Below are 23,117 nucleotides of genomic sequence, written 5' to 3'. Positions count from 1 at the left end.
CCTCTCTGCAGCTCTTCCTCTTCTCTCCCTGCGCCTGTGGTTTCTTTAGAGCCTGGCAGGAGACTCAAATCAGAGGGCTTAAACTCGATCAAATATTCAGCAGATATAGATTTCTCGCAGTCCCTGGATTCCCCACCTCTTCCGCCCAGATGCTTTCCATCCCTCCTCTCCTCTCCTCTTCTCTCCTCGCTGCAGTCAGTAAAATAGAGCATCGCGCTGCACACAAACAAATGCTCGTGCAGACAGCCACGCACGTGTGCACGCGGGGAGTCATGGAGTAACGCAGAGTGGCGGAGAGGTGCAGCTCATTTAGGCTGCAGTGCAGCGTTTCTCTCCGCTCCCACTCCCCCATTGTCTCCTCTCCTCCTCTGCTTCACTGTCGCTCCTCATCCTCCTCTCCCTTTATCAGTCTCTGGCTTCTTTCTGCACTATTTCTCCCCTCCTCTCCTCACCCATCTGGATTCTGTGTCATTTATTTCAGCTTAACCCTGATAAATAAACCAGTGAGTGCCTCTGCATTATTGAACATCGTTGTCTGCACGCACTACGCCGCCCCTGTGCAGTCCGACAATTAGACTACACACACACATGGCCCCATCCTGTTCGAAGGGTACCGACAAAAACTTAAAGGGTTTCACATGAATTCTTATAACGGCAGAAAATAAAGAAAAAAAAATACAGAGGAGGGAAAGAGACAGATGGGTGGACGAAAGAAGATAAACAGAGAAGACAGAGGAAAGGAAAACAATACCGGAGAGAGAAGAAAGTTTGAAAAAGAGATTTCGAAACGCTGGTATGCAAATGTCTACCATCCAAACACACACCAGCACGCCATTAACTTCTCAAACCCTCATAAACTTCCAGAAGACACACACACACACATGTGAAAAAGCACAAACACACAGATTTATTTTTCTAGATGCGCATACTCCAGTCAGCTCTTCTATTATTCATATTAGCAGGCGGTTGTTTATCTCCGCCATTGTGCAGCAATGCAAGCACCGGGCCCTCCACAAAGCCCTTGGGGCCCTGCTCCCTAAACACACCACTGGGAGTCATTCATGTGCACACACACACACACACACACACACACACAAACACATATCACTGAGTGCCTTCATGTCCTTCCCACATATCCATACACTGACACGCCAGCGTGGACCTGCGTGAGCGGAAAATATAGTTAACCTGTATTTTTCACACACACCTAAACAAAGTGCCATCTGTCTGAGGATGCAACGACAAAAACACTCCAGTCCCACAGAGACGGACACATTCATGACGACAGATCTGACCAGTGTGTGTGTGTGTGTGTGTGTGTGTGTGTGTGTGTGTGTGTGTGTGTGTGTGTGTGATCTATTTTCAGGCTGTTTTGTGTGTGTTTACAACCACAAGCCTGCTGGTACCCCAAAGTGTGTGTGAGTGCATACGTTTATGAGAAAGCCCTTGTGTAGGGCGATGTGAGCATGCATATGTTAGTCTGAGCGGCAAGGGAAATTACTCATGTGGTGTGTGTGTGTGTGTGTGTGTGGAAGAGGGAGAGATAGAGAGGGAGAGAAAGAGGGAGGGGACACGTTCCTTCATATATGAGGTCACATGTATGTTGACTGCGAGCATGTAATCATTTACTGCTACCTTACTGCTACAGTGTGTGTGTGTGTGTGTGTGTGAGTGTGTGTTCATGTGTGTGTCTCCCCTGACAGCAGCAGCAGCACTGATTGTGAGTGACCGCGCTGCTTCAGTGTCACCCTGCAGATGAGTTGCCGTGTCTGTGTCAACCGCCGCTCTCATCCCATCGGCTGTCTCTCCACGCGTTTTGACAGAGCCGTCTCTGTGTGTTGTCATCCTCTTCCATCTCTCGTCTTCTTCCCTTTCATCCTTCCATCGCTGCCTTTTAATTCCTTCCCACTGTTTCCCTCTCATCCTCGTCCTCCTCTGTCCTTGTTGTGTCTATCACCACGCACTTTCTCAGTCTTAATTTCACTCCCCCTCAGCAGAGAAACACATGAAGGACTGTTCACGAGGCCTTCTGCTTTTAGAGTAAAGTGTTGTCTCTTTAAGGGAAACAGGTTGTTTATCACTTAGGAGCAGAGACTGAACCACAAATAATTTCTTTAAGTGAAACGCTCAAACTTCTCTGCCTTTTAGATTTGATAATAAACACTTCCTGGTCACTTCTCTTTCCTCACTTTTATTCTGGAAATCAATTCTGATATTCAAAAAAAGCCTTTACTGCACAGTAAATTAATCCTTGCAGAGCTGCATGTTACAAGATATGTTCACCAAATTACAGAGAAAATCTGGATAATCCACAATCCACACTGTTATTGGACTTTATATGGACCGTCCCTTTGGGTCACCCACAGTTCACAGTGAGGTCTCTGTCATTTACATGTTAAAAAGGAGCATTTTTCATGTTACTGCGCAACTACGGTGGCTGAGAAGTTCAAACCACAATTACAAGGTTTGAAACACTTTTGAAACAAATTTACATTTAAAAAAATATTTTTACAATTAAAAAAAACTAAATTTAATCTGCACTTTTACAAGTCGAGGCTGCCTGGTGGCGCAACGGTTAGCGCTGCAGCCTCACAGCAGTCACCGGCTCAAATCCCCACCTCGGCCGTCTGGCCTTTCTGTGTGGAGTTTGCCTGTTCTCCCAGTGCATGCGTGGGTTCTCTCTGGGTACTCCAGCTTCCTTTCAATATCAATTGAAATTGGTTAATTGAAATTGTCCGTAGGTGTGAGTGTGTAAGTGAATGGTTGTCTGTCTCTATGTGTCAGCTCTGTGATTGACTAGTGACCAGTCCAGGGTGTACCCCGCCTCTCGCCCAATGACAGCTGAGATAGGCTCCAGACACCTGCGACCCTGAACAGGATAAGCAGTTTGGAAAATGGATGGATGGATGGACTTTAACAAGTCTCAAAACTAATTCACAAAGTCAGAACTTTGACAGAAGAAGAATGTACTCAACGCTGAATGTGACCTGGAAGTGGTTTATCGAGTTCAGCGATGGGTACCTTTCACATTTGAAACGATACGGTACAGATGTCCCGTACCTGGCAATCGGTATCAGTACTCAAAGGTACCAATTTTCAGTACTTTTTTATGTTTTTGTGGTAATAAATATTAGTTTGTTTAAGGGATGGGTACCTGTCACATTTGAGACGATACGATACCGATTCCCGGTACCTGGGAATCAGTACCCAACGGTACCAAATTTTGGTACTTTTGTGTGTCAATGTGATAAAAAATATCAATTTGTTTAATAATAGAATTTTAATTCTTTTCAATTTAACATATTTATTCTTCAGTATATGACCTTGTAATGCTGTGTTCATGTCCAGCATGGAAAATCACCTACTCTCCCACTCCCTCACAGTCACAAGGATGTGTTTAGGTACCTAAACATGGTACCTTTTGAGTTAACGTGAATCGGTACCTGGTACTTTTGACAGGATTTGGTCGGTACCTTTAAAAGTATCCCTAGTTTTGTTTTTTGTTTTTTTATAACCCTACAATGCTGGGTTCATGTCCCACATGGAACATCACCTACTCTTCCACTCACTCATAGGAACCAAAATATGGTACCGTTTGATTTTACGCTGAGAGTTTGTAAAAAGTTTTTGTGCATGAATTATGTTTTTTCCATTTTGTGGAACCCATTTTAGCCAAAAACTGCAGTTTTGCTTTTCATATGTATGGTCTCGGGAAGTTTTAAACTACATGAAGTAACATAAGGACCAAGAATTTCGCACAAAGATCCATCTTATCTGGTCCTTCTCTTTTCTCCACATCGTTTAAAATTTCCAAAGACCGTTCACAAAAAAACAAAAAAAAAAGTGTTTTTTGGATAAAGTGGGCTCCACAGAACGGACAAAACCTGTACTCACCATAAACTTTTTAAAAAACTCTTATACACTCCATAAATCTCACACTGCACAGAAAGTGACTGACCACTCAGGTAACCCCTTCAGGGTCACTTTTGACATTTAGTAGGTTGCCTTCCCATCAAAATTCTGACTTTGGAAATTTGTCTTATTGCCTATAAAAGTGTTTTGCATCTTGTAAATTAGTTTTGTCCTTTGTAAAAGTGTTTTGCTTATTGAGTTAAGTTTCTTTTTTTATTGTAAGAAATGTTTTGTAACGTGAAAATCTGTTCAAAGTTTGTGAAACTGCTTCAGACTTTGTAATTTTGGTTTGAACTTCTCAGCCACCGTACAAAACTATCTGCATGTCCCAACACCACAGCCTTCTTTTTCTTTTTTTAAAGTGCACTAACTCTTTGAAAACAGCTGATCTTGAAGCAGTTTGAACAACAAACCCTCTGGTCTCGGTGTATCACAACCATGTGTGCTCTCTCCTCTGGGCTGCAGGCTCAGAGCAGCTGCAGAAAGAGGTTTCCCTCCATCAGCTCTCATTAAAAAGACACATCATCATGATTGCGCTCCGATTGTGAATGTTTTGTGTCTGTGTTTGTGTGTTTGTGCGGGTGTCACACAAAGCCTGGCGCCGGCTTTCAAAGGATTCATTAAAAGCAGTGAAAGGCTTGATCTGCGGTCGGGGCTGGATGGAGTGAGCATGTCTGCGTGTTTGTGTGTAGCTGGAAGAAAAGAGGGGAAAAGGGGAGAGGAGAGGAAGAGTGAGAAGAAAAACAGACAGGGAGAGACGGAGAGTGTGACCAAGAAGCGGGTTTACATAAACCCTGACCTCACGTTATGAATGAAAACATCGATTAATGAGCAGAACTAATCAATGTTCCCACTCTTTCTCTGCTCTCCACAGGACGCATGGGTAAAGACTAACTTTTAAAGGGATTCATGTAATCTGATTACAAACAGCACTTTCTGCAAAGTTTTTTCTGCAGACATATCCAAGACTTATCATGTTTACGAAGCTAAACACTTTAACATATCTCTCACTATCTGTGAGGGTGATTCATCACCCAGTGGACTCGTAGTAAACTGTAATGGGTTTAACTTGAAATTAACCTCAGCTCCCACAGTTAATCCACTCCACACATACACACCAATGCCTTCTGTGCATGATCTGCAGCATGCAAATTAAATCATGCTATGTGCTATAGGTTAATTAAAACAAGATTTCCCTCAGGCCTGCACATATATGCTGCCCTTCCACACATACATACATTAACTGTTACTCCACTCAGGGACAAACAAGTCCACAGCGGCTTTCGTCAGCACGCAGTCCTCCCTCCAGGGCCAGTCGGTGAAATATGTGGCTCTAAACGAGCAGGAGGATTAACTATTATTAATTATCTCACAGGCTCATTAAGTACACAGAAGCTCAGCTGAGATACTTAACACAATTCTTCATTAGGACCAAATGATCAAAGACACGCTGCATGGTGTGCACGGCTATCCGGTGACGTTATCGATAAGTTATCAGCTCTCCCCGCTCAGCTTTGCTCCTGTCTTTTCACCTCTCCAACTATTCCTCTTTACAAATGTGTGATAAAAGACTGTGTGTGTCTGAGAGTGTGTGTGACCTTGTGCTGCAGCCGTCATCGATTAGGCTGGAGCTGTCAATCGATCAGTCTGGCCTGTGTGAGGAGATAAAGGTGTTACTATCTCTGGACACTCCAGCTGCCAGCTTGGAGTGCAGCAGAGAGGGGGACGTTTGTGCTTACATCTCTCTGGCCTTGTTAAGAGTTTATCACCGTGTTTATTTGGCATAAATTTCAGGCAGCTGAAAAACAAGAAGAAGAAGTTATTGACGGGGGTCTCAGAGTGTGTCGTTCCTGAGAAACAGCAGGTCTCAGAGTGGGTGTGTTCCCACATCATCAGTATCTGTGCAATCATGTAAGAGGAGATATTTGAACCCGGGTCACACTGAATAACTTGCTGAACGGCGCAGAGGGAAACAAGCTGGGACAGTTTCTAAAAACAACAGGCTTAGCGGTGGAGGAGAAGAACTGGTATGTTGCTGATTACCTGTTTCTCTGACACATAACAGATAAAGACATCCTGCTCAAGATCTGGACTAATGCCAGCAATTTGTCAAAACACTATTTCTGAATCAGATACTCAGAGACGTTTTTATAAACTCTTGATGCCCAGTGGCAGGTTTTTTTGTGTGTGAGTGTGTTTCCTGCTTCCTGTCAAACACTTGTGCACTTTGCTCTCCTTGGGTTGCATAATTCTGAATGAGAAAACAAGACGTAGCAACACCACAACCCACTAAAAGAAGGAGATAAACCAGTATGGTTTTTTCAAGGCCGACACCCATATTACTGGTAGTGAAGGAGGCGGATATTCATTTGCTGTGAAAGTGAAAATAGTGGCATCAAAGTTTTGAATCTAGACCTCCAACACTTGACTTTGCTTTAACGCCTCATGGGGATGGGTATGAGTAATTGAGTACAGCACATACAGCATTTCATGTGTGAGCTCCTTGTCTTCGCCTGACTAAAGATACTACATATAATTATAGGTAGGAAATTATCAACAGGATACAAACGTAAGACTTCAGCCACAGCAACTCTCTAGGAACATGTTACTACACCAGGGGCAAAAGCAAAACAAATACAGAATTGTCTGCTTCATATGAGACAAGACAGTCAAGAAAAGTGACGTCTGGAAGTATTTTGACAAAAACGATGAGGTTTACTGTGCAGCGACAGATACGTGGCATTAAAATGACATTTCATAGAATAACTAGTTTGATGCTTAACGACATGCGCACGAAGAGAAAACAGCAGAGACAGAAAAGAGTTGTTAGCCCTGTTAGCATGTTAGCACGTGTCACCGTGATGTAACCAGAGCGGAGAAGATTAGCCTGCTAACTCTTTTCCCGCCACTTATGAGATATTCTGTCAATTTGTGTTTTCACCGTCATATTGGGAGGGGCGCTGTGGCGAATTTTGTGACTGACCATGCACCTATGGGTGCACAAAACAAACAAAGAAGAAGCTGCTGATCCGGGAAAGAGTTACACTAAAGTTATAAATACTTTATCCTGAATGTGTTCCCCCCATAGACTGTAAAAAAAATGGATGTCCGCTTGCTCGGCTCGAAGTGAGGTCACCACAAAAACTGCTCCCCCTGGTGGCTGACTGCAGTATAGGTTTAAAAATAAGGCTTTCCAGCCATTCCAGATGGGCTGTGGTCAAAATTTAAAAAATTATTCCACGTCATAGAAATGTTTGTCACATCCGGTTGTTGTGGTGATTTGAAGATATTATTTGGCTGTCTTGTATCCAAGTCCTCTTTTTTCTGAAAAGTTCGTTTTCATTAATTATACATGGTTAAAAATGAGGTTTTACGTAACATTTAACGATGATTGACAGCTGACGTTCTCATATATTTTTTTCGTGGACTGTAAAATGTGTCAGGAGGTAGAGTCAGGAAGTGATTAGGCTCTAGAAAGAAAAAAAATAATTACTATTTTTGTCACCCAGCTCCACTCAGATTCCATCAGAATCCCTCATCGTCTCTACTGCGCAGAATCCGGCTCCAAACTACTACAATGGTGGCGCCTGAGATGGTGGTATTTTGGCTTCAAAACCGCAATGATAAACGGCAGAGCCACGCTGTCCACTCTATATACAGTCTATGGTTTCCCCGCAGTGACATAAAGAGGATTAGCGCGCTTCGAAAAATGCTGTCTCTGGTGTTTCAGAAGCTCTAGAGATACTATTGAAGTATGACTCCGATAATTCCATATTTGATGTACAGTCCGAAGAAAATTCAAATGTCAGCGACGGAGAAAGTAAAGATGAGGGAGACACTGTGGGTGACCGACAAAGAGGTGAGGCAGCAGAAAAATGACGCTCAGAGACAGACACCGAGACGGCGGAGACTGTGGAGACTCCATGGAAAGCATGAGACATGGACACGGGGAAGACAACGAGAAAAAGATTAGAGATGAGAGAGACAGTGGAGACTTTGCAGAAAAAGGTCAATCAAATGTAATTAAATGAGCAATGTGAAAGTGTTTATAAAGAAGGTTAAACTGATATAAAGATAAATTATTACTGATTTTTGTATACATGCAAAGTTGATAAGAAATCCTGTGTCCTTGGAGATGTTTTGTGTATAGTTTGTGAAAAAGTTTGTGAATTTCAGGATATATCTACACTCGTCATTATTATTATTGTTACCATCAATGCTATATTTTACCATTTTGAATGCTGTTTGTAGATAAGAAAGAGTCAAAAATGTAAATATCTTATCAGTTTTATCTTCCTAAACAATGTCTTGGGTAAAAAAGCATTTTTCTCCATTTTTTGTTCAAAATGACGTTTTTTCACAAAAACTACCAATGTTAAAATGCTGATTACTCAAGAATGTATGAAGATAGAAAACCTCTAACACAACATTTTCAGTAGGCCTTCATAGATTAGTACAACACCCTAGCAGGGAAAGAGCTAATAAGCAAAATGCTAACTGGAGATGTGCTAACATTAATTTTAGTGGAAGGTGAAGGCTTCAGAGAGTTGATGGCGTTTGTCCAGCTGGAGTACAAGCCACCGCCACCGAGAACAACATCTACAGGATCGTAAATTTATCATTTATTTAATTTCATGACCCTTTTAGATCACCTTATTTTCCAACTCAGGTACTATGTGAAGAGGTAACACCAAATTTCCCTGGGATTAGTAAAGGAATTTTGATTCATTTTCCCATACCATACCAAATTAATTTATAAAGCACTTCTAAAAACAACCACAGCTGTAAACAAAGTGCTGTACAGGTAGATTAAATTAAAAAGATAAAAACAGGTAAGAAAACAACAGACACATAAAAGAAAACATAGTAAAAACAGCTAAAAGCAAATCAAAATAGATAAAAGGGAATAAAAGCTGTATGTTTTAAAACATACGGCACTTAACACCTACTGGTGGATGAAATGTGCTGTGGAGGTAGATGCAGATTGATAACGCACATTTAACACAGGCTCTTCCTGTACCTCACAGGCACCCGTAGATTACAGAAGAGATTATCAGCAGGTATCAGGTTTCATTAATTTTCCTCGAACTTAAGAATCCAAATTCCTCTGCTCATTTGACAGAAGAAGCAAACACACTCATGTTTTGTATGCTATCACAGTCCTTCCTATCTGCTGGAGTAGAAATCCCACAGCATTAATAATAACTCAGAGTGAGAGTGAAATATGTGAAATATGTGGAGTGTCTGGCCTTGTTTCACAGACATGCAGTCTATGAAAAACTGCTGAACAAATATGAAACACAAAGAGGCATGAGGGACATCACATACTTGGTAGATCTATTCTTTCTGTCCCAGTGTTTCTCCTTCTGCTGGCTCTCCTCGTTCTGTCTTTTTGGTGTTTTTTCTCCACAGCAGATGAAAAGAAGTGAAAAGAGCATTTGCACACCTGAGTGAATAGAGCTTGCAGGTGCGTAGGAGGGGAGCTATGGGAATCGAACGGGGTCTCTTTCTATCTCTCTCTGTCTGTCTCTTTGTGTTTTCTGCACACACTCGCGCTCACTCCTGAGGTGTTTTTGCAGCGCATGTGTTTGTATTGGAAATTTGTGTGTGTGTGCACATGGATGGGTGTGTGTGTTTCTTGCATGTTGTTCCTATTGTGAGCGTTTAATGCTCCTGGCACTCGATCTGTATTTAAAGCAACCCCCGGGTTTGGGTTGACGCGACCTTTTACTTACAGATTGCTCTGTCTGATACAAACGCTTGGTCTAGCTCGCCTTGATGACCTCATCAGGTCCTCACACAGCCTAACTCCAAACAAACCTTTCTGGTAAACCAAAACAAACTTTGCTGCACCATTTACGGTCACTGCAAGGCTGGCAGTAACAACAAACAGGCCCGGGGCCGGCACCACAGCAGAGCAGGACAAAGACACAACAATGACACACACACACTCACACACACAAACTTAGAGAGAAATACTGTTCACTAGAAAACAAAATCCTGCAAAATTGGTGATGAAGGACAAATCCTGATCAAACTATAGTTCATTATTTTTTACTATCCTTAAAAAATAAAGACCCCCTGAAGTCTGTTTCAGGCTCATCTGGAGATTTTTTTTTTTCTTTACAGTGTAAACGTCCTGTACTGTGTCCGCCTGCAGATGGGATCACACACTACTCACAAACCTAATTACTCCAAACACACCCGCCCAATCATCACCATCATCACAAAAAAAAAAATAAACAAACACACTCAAGCACAATCAGAAATCAGCCGTGCAATCATAACATCCACCCTCCTTAACACACACACACACAAACTGCAATAAAAGGTGAAAACACACATGGCCATACGCAGTGGTGGTTTTTCAGGAACGCCAAGAGAAGCCTGGCTTCTCAATAAGCTTCACCACAAAATATGTTTGTTATTTTTGTCATTTCCTTGTTGAGAAAAATCAACATCAGCATAACTTTGGCAGTGTAAGGAGAAAAACAGTGCCCCTACAGCCCTTACTCGCAAATCAGATTGAAGCAAGACTCATTGTTTAGTGGTCAATTTGTCATACATAAAAAAAACTTGAAAAAGGTTAGATGAAACCTGGTATCCGACCAATCACAAACTGTTGTGCAAAAAAAAAAAAAACACCCACACTCTGTGCAACTGGCCCACTGTGACCAGCTCTGTAGCTAGCAGGTCAGAGAATGAACGGATACTGGGGGCCTCGAGTGTCTAATGAAAATAACTACGATGTGACGTTTGTTTTGGAACAAATTTTCTTTGTTCAAGTCAACTTTTTACCAGATACAACGTGCCAAGGTAAAGTATTTATCAGTACAGTTAGGTAGCGCTGTTGTTTGAAACTTGACAACAAGCAAACTTTGTGTGTTTGTACCATACATCAGTAGCCGGCTAAATGTGGCGCTATCGGCAGCCCAGTGCTATGACTTATCTATAAGCTAATGTCACTACAAGTTAACACTTTCAGGTTGTTTGTAGTTTATATATATTTAGCTCAGCTGACAGCTAGGCGCTCGAAGACATGTCTGTAATGTGTAACATTAGTGAATCCTGGTTATGTCCTTCCAGTCATCTACCAATCAGAGCTAACGTAACCTCACTCTTCATTTATTGATAGACTCTCAAGTTTGAACAGACCACTGCAGAATAACTGCTGACTGTGGGTTGGAATCAACATTAGCACAAACAGTTTAGCTCCTGTGTTAGCCTTAGGCTCGTGCTCTATCTCTCTCCTGTTTTTCTTTCTTCTGCTCTTCTGTCCTTTTTCTGTCTGACAGTTAGACTCCAGTGTCCACCATCACTACAAAATTAATCACAGAAATTGTTTTCAGCAGCTTTGTATGGGCTTTCTCACACAGGTGTCATCATATTGACACCTGATTTGACTCTCAGACTCTCTGCCTCTGACTGCCACTGCCCTCTTTTTTAACACAAATTAATGAGTAGTCAGTAAAAAAGTGTCACTGTGATATGAAAGTACCAGTTTAACACTAAATCAAATCAGTCATTCTGGCTTCCTCAGTAATTTTCCTCACAGGCCACTGCCCATAAAACACACACACACACACACTCAGCCCGCCAGTCGTTCCTGCGTCTTCCTGGACTTACCAATGATGTAATAGTCCTGCATGCTCTTAAACTCGTGACCCCAGAGGTTTGGTGAGAACTCCTGGAACTTGATGGTGAAGCGACGTTCGCGGGTGGGCTCGTCGCAGGTCAGCACAATGTTCGGGGCCCCGGTCACCTCGCAGCGGTCTGCCTGGTCCCGTGTCGCTACGAGGTAGAGCTTGTAGAACTCATACTCCGGCGTGGACCTGGCCGTGTCCAAGGGAGGGCAGATGAGGTCCAGCCGGTCCCCGATCTGAGGGTACAGAACGTAGCCCTTATCATCCCTGAATCTGGAGGAGGAGAGGAAGAAAAAAAACATTAGCTGGAGTCTCCTGCATCCTTCAACGGCGCTGCAAACCAGTTTAGAGCCACCTGTCCTTGGTTCTGAATGAGTAACAGATGGGTCCTTCACATCTCTTATTTTTCCTCCTTCTTTCTTATTTTCTCTCCTTGACAGGGAACAGGTGCCTCTACAGAGGAACAGCAGAATTAAATTTTTATCACACACGCTCATGTAATCCCCTGTTGACCCCACGAGGAGGCAGAAAGAAAAGCAGGGGAATGTAACCACCTGTTGAGGACCCACATGGGAAAACCAAGCAGCAGCATGCAGCCCAAAGGACTCAGCTGCAAGAAAAACATTAATATATGCTTTCCCCGTCTCAGAAATGACCCCTAGTTCAGAAATTATAGGGAGTAGAGCATTTTGAAACATACTTCAGTTGGTAAATGTATGCAGAATCATACCTGAAAGTGTGGGAGCCTAACTGGTTTAAAAGTAAAAAGCTTGGAGTCAACTCAAGGCCATGGGATTAAAAAAAAAAAAAAGTTAGACAGTTAACACCTGCACATACAGTGTGTGCATGTAAATAAATGTGACAAATCCTTTCAACAAACCAGCCTCAACAAACCCCTCCTTTCCCAGCTCCTTTATTTGCAATGCAAATCTTCTTGCAGCATTCATTGTCTCATTTGCCGCAGAAGCAGGAAGTAAAGCTGGTCCAAAGAGGAGGAAACAGAGAGACGACTGCTGCCATGGATCATCATAGAGGAGCTGCCAATCGCACATCTCAGGTACACACAGGTAATTAGTTTGCAAATGAGTTGTTTTGATGTCAGTCTGTCTCCCCACTCCTGATGTGGACGATGAGCTTTTAGTCTACACCTGATGATTGAAAGCAGCATTTATGGAAAACGGCATCAAGATGAACGCATATAGTCAAACAGGATTTCATATCATTTCCTATGTGTGCATGTGTAAGTGTTTTTGTCTAATTTCAGTTAAAAGTGTCTCGTAATACTCGATGTGAGCCAACTGGTCAGTCCAAAAAAACATCTTGTTATAAGTTATTAAAAGACAAAAATGAGGTCTGAATTACCTGTAACAGGAAAACTTTTCTCTTGTTCCATAAGCATTTTTTTTTCTAGTTACAAGCAATTCAGACCTCATTTTCGTCTTTGAATAACTTGAAATAAGACATTTTCTCTGGACTGATGAGGTGAATGTGGCTCATATTGAGCCTAGGACGACATTTTCCACAGAAAATAAGAAAAAAACACTTGATAAAATTTCAGTTTTTCCAGTGTATGGTTTGTGTTCACTGCTGTGATAGTTTTATGTGGCTTTTAGCAAACAACTTTAATGTTAAAGGTAGGAATAATCCTGCTAATTTGTCTCCTACAGGCCTCTACACATGTGTGCCAGTGACTACGTTTCAATGCAGCAATATTCCAGTTTTTGAAACATTCAGATTAACCCATTTACATGCGTGAGTAAACAGGGTTATTGCTGTTCACATAGTATCGCAATCAAAACAGCAGCGCATGGAGAACGTCATGACACAAAATGAGTCATTTCTACTTCTCCTTATCGTATCCATAGTAACAGCAACAACAACAACACTGGAACCCAGGGGGGGATTTTCAGGTTTTTAAAAAAACGGAATATGAGCATATTACAGTTTTTAAAAAAGGGTTATTGGTGTTAAAATGGTGCAACCGGGTTATTATTAATACTCCAAATATGAAAGGGTTAATGACTGCATGTAAAACACGTAGCCAATGTCAGTATCTGCCTCAATCCCCTCCTCTGCCTGGATGTCGATGTTCTGGTTGTGTCAGGACGTTTCTTGGCAGATAAGTGTGGTTACCTCAGCCAATCACGGTGCACGCAGTGCCGAAGTGACTCTGTATGTTGATGATAGCGAGTGGAAGAAGTGGACGTAGCACGGATCAAGATAGTCACAACCAAAGTGAAACGAAACACCAAACAGATACAGCTTTGTACTAATCGAGGGTGAAGTTTGGCTCGACTTTCACTTGCTTTCAGGAACTTGGAGAGTAGCATGCGACAAATAGCGACACAAGTTAGCTTTCTGCTAACCAGGTATGTGTCAAGTACCTGTGATTAGCTTGTGCTAGCATGCCAAGTCAGGTGTACAGCGCTCGAGTCTCTGATGCTACAGGTGGTTGCTGAGCTAGTGAGAGTGTTCACATAGTCACAGTCAGAGGCTGTGGGTGTGTGCTGCTGCTGGCACTGAGCCAAGGAGGAGGAGCCCAGTTTGAATGTTGTGTTTACTAACAAGTAACGAAGAGTCCTGCAGACCCTACCTTTAACTGGTCTTGATTTTTATCAAAGCCTTTTCTATGATAAAAATCAAGACAGTTCTGTGAAAATATTTCAAATGGAAACTGTGAGCCAGTAAGCATTAGACATGAAAAGTGTTTTTCCAGCCTGTGTTTGGAGGGCTGTGGGCTTTAGAGGGCTCTACATAGCAGAGAACATGAAACGCAGCAGTCAGAGGGGCACAAACTCAACAAATGACTCAGACACTGTCATACCCCTCACAGCACAGGGCCATCTCAAACTGATAAGGCCAAACACTCTGAGTTATCAACTTAGCTCCCGAGGCCTGTGATGACTCCAACACTCCCGCTAGCATGCTTGGCTAACAGCAGGAAACTAGAAAGTAGTCTGTGCTCACCCTCTGTGACTTTATCTCAGGTTAAAACAAATGTCACTGCTGACAGAGATAAGAGCGAGAGTTAGAAGAAGCAAAAGATTTGAAAAAAGAGGAGGAGAGTTTCTGGGTTGTCAGAGTTATTAGCGTCCTCTGATGCCAAACGACACTTTGATGTAAAGTGGGAGGGAAGCAAACGCCTGAAATGTTAAAAAGCCCATTTTCTGTGACCCTCCAACTCAAACGCTTTTTCTCTTTCCAACAAATCCACATGAGCACTTGGGAGTCACAGCACTCAAACACGCTTAATTATTCTCTCTGTTCTACTGTCAGACAACTGTTTGACCATTAAAAAACTAACAATACAAGCGCACCGAGCATGAACAGACCGAGAAATTATGTTGCATAACTGTGCTGTTAAGAGCACAAAATAAATCCTGCTGCTGTCAAATTAACAACACTTTCATTTGTGCAACAAACAGCTACTATTGTTTTTCAGGATAAACTGGAAAGCTGACAAAATGTCATGCCCATAATTATACGACATAAGAGTGTGACAAAGGCGTTCAGTTAAATATCTGCTTTAATAACATCCAAGAAATGTAACTTTTGTTTTTACACAAAGCTCTGATTGGCTGTGCTTCCTCAAATTTAAAGGCTTATTATAAAAATCAAATTATTTATGTCCACAGAGGAAACAGAAGAAAACACAGAGAAACAAAGTGAGCTTTGATTTATTAAGCCCCTTTTTCAGACTAGTGTGGGTAAGGCTCCTAAAATCAGTGGATCCTGTCATAAGTGGGGCAGGAAACACAATTGGAGGCGTGCATATTTAACTCACACTTAACTGTCTTATCTTTAGTAAAAAAATGTCTTTTTATACTTAATTCGAGCCACATTCACCTGACCAGTCCAGGAAAATGTCTTGTATCAAGTTATTTACAGTCAAAAATGTAAAAAAATAATAATAATAATAATAATAATAATAATAAAAAAAAAACAGACAATGGTTTAAAGAAAAGTTACTTGCATTAAGATATTCTTATTTTGATAATCCAAAAAGAAAAAAAAAAAAAAGAAAAAGAAAGGAAAAGAAATCTAGAAACACAAATCAAAAACTCTAGAATAACTTACAACAGGAACCCCTTGAAGACGAGGACCCACGTCTGACCTGACACGTGACAATGAACTAAACTCAGACTTCATGGAAAAAGTTGCCAATCAACACAGGTGTGAGACAAGACACAGGTGAAACACATGAGGGACAAACTCAAGGCCAGGACCAAAACACAGAGAGAGCAGTGAACAAGAAACCCGAGGGAACACACAACAAGAAAAACTCAGATTAAACACAGGAAAACTAAAGACACAGAGACAAGAATCACAAAGAATAGTTACAAAGGAAAACCAAATATGACCACAACACAGACAGAAGAAAAGCCAAACCCTGAAACAGACAAAAACAAAGACCCAGTCATCACAGGACCCAATACTTCCAACACTGACATTTAAAAACATGTTTAATCCCTGAGTGTTCTGCTAAATGTCTCCTTCATTTAGGGTTTTTCTTTCAGAGTTAATATGGCATCATGAGGGTTATATTCTCAGACTTTGGAAATCTATCAGCAGACAGAAAAAGAAGTCTCTTCTGTGTCTGTGGAGCACACAACATGTGACGTAAACAGCTCAGCTGTGATCAGCTGGGAGAACTGTGTGTCAGGGTTTTCAGAGTTTCTTAAAGGAGCCTTTAGGTTTATTTTTCATGATGACGGTCCTGATAAAGACTGGACTGAAAAGTGAGTCAGTCTGCCGCACTGCTCACACTGGCATGGCCAGAAATCAACCTGCAGCAGGACCTGAATAAAAGTGGACAGGCCGAACAACAAATTCCATAAACTGTGTAATAGCATTTAATGTTACAGTCTCTGACTCTGCTCCTTAAGTTTCTGAGGTCCAGCAGAAAGAAACAAAGCCTCTTACTGAATATCAAATATGTATTACAACAGGCAGATGTGAAGAGATAGGGGATGCAAACTTCATATTAAGTCGAGTTAACTGTCACTGTTTTCTTGTTTTTCTGCATGATGAAGTCCTGCACCTCCATACATTCAAGACAGCCATGGCTATAGGCTAACTCAATTATCTAAAAGCTTTTAACCACTACAAAGAAAAAAAAGAACTTCTCCAAGTTTCATATTTTAAAATTAAAGAAATAGGGATTAGTGTAAACAACACATTTTCAGATATCCTTAAGCCAAAGGAACACAGGAAAAAATAGTGGTGCTGACTAAATTCAGAGAATCTACAAATTTTGATGTCTGTATTTTACTCACTTTGGACTCATTTTACACTGTGATATAAAGTCCCACACATCTATAGGATCAGGCAAAATAGAAAGGATTTTTGAAGAATAAATACAGGGTCCATGTCCATCATTCAGAGCTTGCTGAAAGCAGAGATGGACATAATTCTTTTTTGCTTTTCGCAATGTAATAGAATGCAATTTTCAATCCATAAAGGCTGCAATTTAAAAAAAAAGTTTCAAAATATATTTAAAAAGTGCAATCGACAAGTATACGTATTTCAGTGGTTGAGCGAAAACTTTGATTTTATCTACATTTCTGCACTTCAGTTTGTTTTTTGTTACTGATCAGAGATTTGTAAGATTTTTATAAATTTGAAATTTATATTTATGTCCACACAGTGTTTATTTTTTATTCAATAAAACAGTGCATTCCCCATGCTGATACATTTCAGTGGTTGAGCCAGAGATTTGGTCTTATTTACATTCCTGCACTTTATTTAGTGTGAGATTCATAGAAGAGAGGATTCCTATTTTTTTTTAATTATTATTTAAGGAAATTGATGATAATTTTATTACACGTCTACAACACTTGAAGTCCAATCAATCAGTCAATATTCTGCTGTGTTTGTAATAGTTTAAGAAACGTTATTCATATCAATTAATCTGATTTCATCATAACATGTAGGGCTGACCTAAAGGAAATCCTTGTTTTATATGTTGACAATATCCTTTGTTGTGTTGGTCACGCTATACAATAGTTTATTGCTTGTGTTAAGTGAATAATGTAGATGACAAACATCATCCCAAAAGAATCGCATGCTAAAATGCAATCGCAATATAGGTCCAATAAAATCACAATTAGATTATTTTCCAAAATCGTTCAGCCCTAACAGCCATGTTGATGAAATTCTCCCGTCTTCTCTGGTCTGTTTAGACATTTTGCAGGTGTCACGTCAGATACATTCAGGTACCCTCAGAAACTTGGAAATCTGACAATAACGCCAATTTTTGGTTTTGGATTGGACAAACAGTTTGTAAATACCAGTCATTTCAACTGAAGTTTTTGGTCCTGCTGGTGTGGTTGGGATTCAGACGACTTATTTATCAACAAAAGTAAGCAGCTTGAATGGCCGGACCATAGATACGCCGCGGATTGCTTCACTAGGAGTTATGGTGTGTTTAATTTGCATCGGAATTGAGAAATGCGCAGTGGTAATGACATCATCTTTGAGTCAAAAGGTTCCAGTGGCTAAATGAGTAAAACTTGCCATGCAAGCAATATTCCTACAAAGAAACATCAATTATTACTGTGGATAAAGCTGTTTAAAAAAACACTAGTCAGAAATGCTGAAATAAACAGAATATATGATATTATAATTGTATTATAAATTCCAACTTCCAAGTACAAATGGAACGCACCGCTATTGGTTTGTGCTGAGTTCAGTTTTCAAGTCTGTGAGCTAAAGTGAGAATATCTGCTTCTCACATCTTGTTTTTCTTAAACTTTCTGCAAGAGTTACAAAACAAAGCTCTGCACGTCTGCCACACACAGACTTCTTAAGGGTTACACTGTTAGCATAGCAACAAAGACATTTCAGATAAGGCTAACATGCAGCACATGTTTGACAGGCAAATATTTGCCAGTTATAATTGGAGTGAGAGACTGCCCTGACTTTACACAGGAAGCATGTGATCTAAACAACACCACAGACTCAACCCATGAAGTGTTTCTAGGAAGATTCCTGCGTGGTACCTGCAGCTTTTTGACAACACACCCTCTAACTTCCTTGCAGTCAACTATCTCTTAGCCCTGCGAGCTAACAGCCTCGCAGCGGCTGTAAATTGAGATGTGAGCTTTATCTGTTGGTGTTTTGGCTGGCGGCGTGCACCAGAGGCGAACTCTAGAAAAGCAGACTCAACGGCAGAAGAGCTTTTTGCTGAGGCGGGCCCAGAGGCCTGCTGGGAAGCCACTGTTCCACTTCTCATTACCCAGGTCACTCAGGGTTATCAGGCAATACTTAGACTGGAGAGGGAGGCACTCAGCTTCACTCAACACACACACACACACACACACACACACATATTTCACCTTTCTCTCTCAGCTTCAGACAGACAAGCAGGCACTCACACCGTTTAGAGAGTGTGAACCGTGAGCACGCTGCTGCTTCCTGAGGCTTCTGCTGCAAAGCCTGAAGAGGAAAATCTATTTCACACACGCACACACACACACACACAACCCCACATAAATGAAGGTTTGCCCAAACACATTCGCCCACATCCAAACACACAAGCTCTGCTTTCCCTAAACATGAACACACTCTACGAACATGTGAACAAGCACACACACACACACACACACTTTTCTAAAAACAAGCCCCCTTTGCTTCCTGCATGACGCATTCTGCGAGTGGTATCTGATGGTACCCTGAGTCACAGTTGAGCTGCAATGCAGAATGGCTGAGCAAACACACACACACACACACACACACACACACACACAGAGGACGACATGACTGTTGAGGTAAAATGCCATCGGGCAGGTGCAGTGCTCGGGAAAAGAAAGACAGAACGAAGGAGAAATCAGTGAAGTGAGAGACAGAGGGGGCGGGCTGGAAAAAAGAAAAAGATATTGAACATGTCAGGGAAGGTATGTGGCAACAACAAAGAAAAATGGTGAACAAGCAGAAAGAAAAGACAGACAAAGGGGAAACACCTTGAAGGAAAAGACGTTAAAATGTGGAGGAAGAAACAAGGGAGGAAAGACGGAAACTGGCGATGAATTCCAGCACATTCCTTCAACAGAACTCAATTTTCTGATAGGCTCCACGTTCAGGGTATCAGATCTGCAGCGTTAACCCCAGTTAACCTTTAGTTTGTAACTGAATGATAGTGTGTGTGTGTTTGTGTACACACTGTAAACAGGACAGACCTTGTTGCAATCTAATCCTGTGGTAAAGTGAGAAAAAATGTGTGTATTTATCTCACAATTCACACTCCTCTCCTCCCTGTGACACTGTCAACAAACGCAGACTGTGTGCAGACGGAGAACGAGCTGATAAACTGCATTGTTCTCTGTATTAAATCCACCTTTTGAGGCCTGTCGTAAAAAAAAAGAAAAAGAAAAGCGGACTTGTTTGTGAGCCACGCGGTCAGGTTTGACGCTTCAGTGGAGAAGTGAAGAGCGGAGTGGGCTGGGATGGACTTATAAATATTTTTATGTACTTCATCTGTGACCTCCTCTAAATAAATCCTCTCATTCAGACGCAGCCTCTGGCTCCGCTGCTCACCGTTACTCTTGTCTTTTTTGACGACATTTTACTCCCTCTCTCCTCTTCGCTGTCCACTCTCCTGCTCTCCCTCCTTTCCTTTTTCTCAGCCGTTAACAAAAGCTCCATTCATGTGGCCACGCTTTGAAACATGGCGTGGGGGTTGGAGTGGGCCAGAGGTGACACTGGGGAGGGGGAGAGGAGACAAGATGGAAGAGGGAGGGAGGGAGGGAAGAGGAGGGGGCTTTTCTCTCTTTTCTTTTTTCTGCACGTCTTTTATGAGGGCAGAAACATCATTTTCTCAACCCAAGCATCTCTCCGCCGCGACCCCTGGGCCGGGCTGAGAAGACTCTCTGTGACCTCCCCCTGCGACCTCTCACACCGCGCTCCACTCCCCCTCCATCTACTCCTCCATTCAACCCCGTTACAAGCTGAGCTCTGCAAAAAAGACATGCTTACTTTAAAAACACAAGATGGGTTGTTTTTCTCCAATAATCCCTTTTCATTTAAAAAAAAACGTGAGACATTGTAAAAGTGGTACATGCAGCCCAGATGCTGCGTGTGCCTCTCTGTGACCTGCCTGCGTGTTCCTCTTGTCCATCTGCATGTTGTCTGCTGTGTACTTGCTCTGGGCTGCAGATCGGACAGCTCGAACATTTCCCAGATTCCACAGCGGGAACCTGAGCCATGTCCAACCCGGGCTCACAGGTGCAGTCCAAAGGGAGGGGTTCAAGAGAGGGTGTGCCTGAGCACGTCTGAGCGTGGCTGAGGGTTGGGCGGGCTGGAGCCAGTGAGTGCTGAGTCCAGACAGAGAGAAAGGTTTACGAAAAAAATCCAAACCTTTCAGTTTACCTGACTCAGTTTGGAGCATGCGTGGATTTCAGATCAAACGCATGAGCATCACAAGGTAAAGGAGTGCAGCAGGACACATGTGGAGGGAGGCGTGTGTGTTGCATACATGGCGAGCAGAGAGGACAGTCAGAGTCAGAAGATGTGTTTGTAGCGTTGAGTCGTTCTGCTGTCTGGAAGCTCTTTAAATTCAGTGTGAGCTCTGATGACGGTGGTAAGACAGTGGAGGATAAAACCACGACTTTTCTGAAGTCTGGAGACTCCTACGTGAAAGCACGTCTCGATCTTATGCTGCGTTCCACTTGTACGTGGAAGTCAGAATTCACTGCTATACTAGAAATTTCTGGGTTTGGCCAAGCCCAAATCTTAGATTAAAGGGAGAAAGAAAGAAGACAGCAAATGAGAGCTTGGTTCAATCCTCCGTCTCTCTCCTCTTTAATCAGGTTTACAGAGTATATATACAAGGTGACAAACAAGACTGTACTGATGTGACCTCAAAGATACCCTCTGAGAGCGTCAGCTGTGAGGACGGTGAACTTTGGGACTTGAGATCCCCTCCGCACATTGGGTCTGCACTAAGCACAAAACATACTGCATGGTGAGTACATATATATAAAAAAAAACATCAACGTAATTTCACTATACCATTTACAAGTTCAGAGTGGGAAATTTCAACTTGAACGCCCCCTGAGGTTTAGAATTTCACACTGGGAAGCCGGGGGATCCACACCACGCTGAGTTTACAATCAAAGATGGCTGCCCCGGTCGTAAACAGTAATTAAACTCCTGTTATATTCTGTTTATTTTAGCATTTCTTACTAGAATCAGCTGTCAATGTTTACATATAAAAATATTGCTGTTACAGCAAGTTTTTCCAACTTGGCAACAGGAACTCTTTTAACTCAGAGATGAAATCATCACTCCTTACTTCTCAGTTCTGATGTAAACGGAACACAGCATCACTCTCCTCAATGAACAGCAGGTGCTAGCATAAGCCCCTCCCCTTATCAAAACACTCACAGGCAGACGATTCCACCTTACTCTCAGCAGTCTCCTCCTGATGCTCCAGAGCACACAAATGTGTTCAAATGACTCAAGCATGCGTGTTTGAGTCACTTCTTCTGGTCCCCAGCCCAGATAAAGGAGAGGGTTTGATATTTAGACATTGTGAAAAAAAACAAGAATGGACAGAAGAAAGTTACTTTGAAGTTCAAAACAGAGTTAAGGTGTTTGTTACCTGCTTTTTTAAAAGTACCGACCAAATCCTGTCAAAAGTATCGGGTACCGATTCAAGTAAAACCAAAAGGTACCATGTTTAGGTTCCTAAACGCATCCTTGTGGCTGTGAGGGAGCAGAAGAGTAGGATATTTTCCACGCTGGACATGAACATAGCATTGAAAGGTTATATATTAAAGAATAAATATGTTAAGTTGAAGAATTGTACTATTTTTATTAAACAAGTTGATGCTTTTTAGCTCATAAACACCAAAATTGGTATTGTTGAGTTCCGGTCGTTTCAAATGTGGAAGGTACCCATCCCTAATGACTATTACATGTTAATGCCTTACTTTACAAAGCAGGCGATGGCATCATTTAGTGGTTTTTAGTGACTTCTTCTACTGCAAATAGTGACTTGCCTTACTGAGGAGTTGGCATGTTGAAACCAGCAATGTTTCACTCAGCTTTAATGATGTTTGAAATGGGATACAGCATTATAGTTTCAGGTTTTACAGAACTACACATGACATCATTGATTAAAAAAAACTGTTAACGATGGATTATCAGCGTATATGGTAATCTGGGGTGTTAAAAACAACAAGAATGGACACCCAACTGGACCAAAAACCTCAACCACAAATTAAAGAGGTGAGATTTCAACACATAAAGAAACAGACAGAGCAAGTTACAAATAACAAATAAATGTGAAGTCTGAGGATAAATAAGCTAATTAAAGCAGCACAAAGTGACCTGAGTCTGAATCAGTGTGGATTTACTCATAACTCCACATCAACTTTAACCTCCTCCTCCATCCTCTGTGGGGGTTTTGTCCTTGAGCTAACCACAGCCTGGTGTGAGTGTGAAGCCGAGGAGAGACAGCAAAGGACCGATCTATTAGGGAATAATAAACGATGGCGGTATTCAGGTCTGTGGTGGGGGAGATTTATAGCAGGCCCTGCGCATAAAGCTGTCTGCACTAAT

At 41.9% G+C, this 23,117-nt stretch overlaps 1 protein-coding gene across 1 annotated transcript in view; it reads right to left on the bottom strand.

The window, feature by feature from the left end:
- Window positions 1-23,117, bottom strand: part of efnb3b (ephrin-B3b) — a 135,778-nt gene that overhangs the window by 59,680 nt on the left and 52,981 nt on the right. The window contains exon 2 of the mRNA XM_074662071.1: window positions 11,539-11,828. Coding sequence (XP_074518172.1) covers window positions 11,539-11,828 — 290 coding nt within the window. The remainder of the gene's footprint in view (window positions 1-11,538; window positions 11,829-23,117) is intronic.

The sequence above is a fragment of the Halichoeres trimaculatus genome, unplaced genomic scaffold (assembly GCF_033239565.1).
Source record: "Halichoeres trimaculatus isolate MK-OKI-2021-1 unplaced genomic scaffold, fHalTri1.1 fHalTri1_scaffold_22, whole genome shotgun sequence".
Taxonomy (NCBI): domain Eukaryota; kingdom Metazoa; phylum Chordata; class Actinopteri; order Labriformes; family Labridae; genus Halichoeres; species Halichoeres trimaculatus.
The sequence above is the reverse complement of the archived record's forward strand: the minus strand, read 5'-3'. Positions and strand labels throughout refer to the sequence as shown.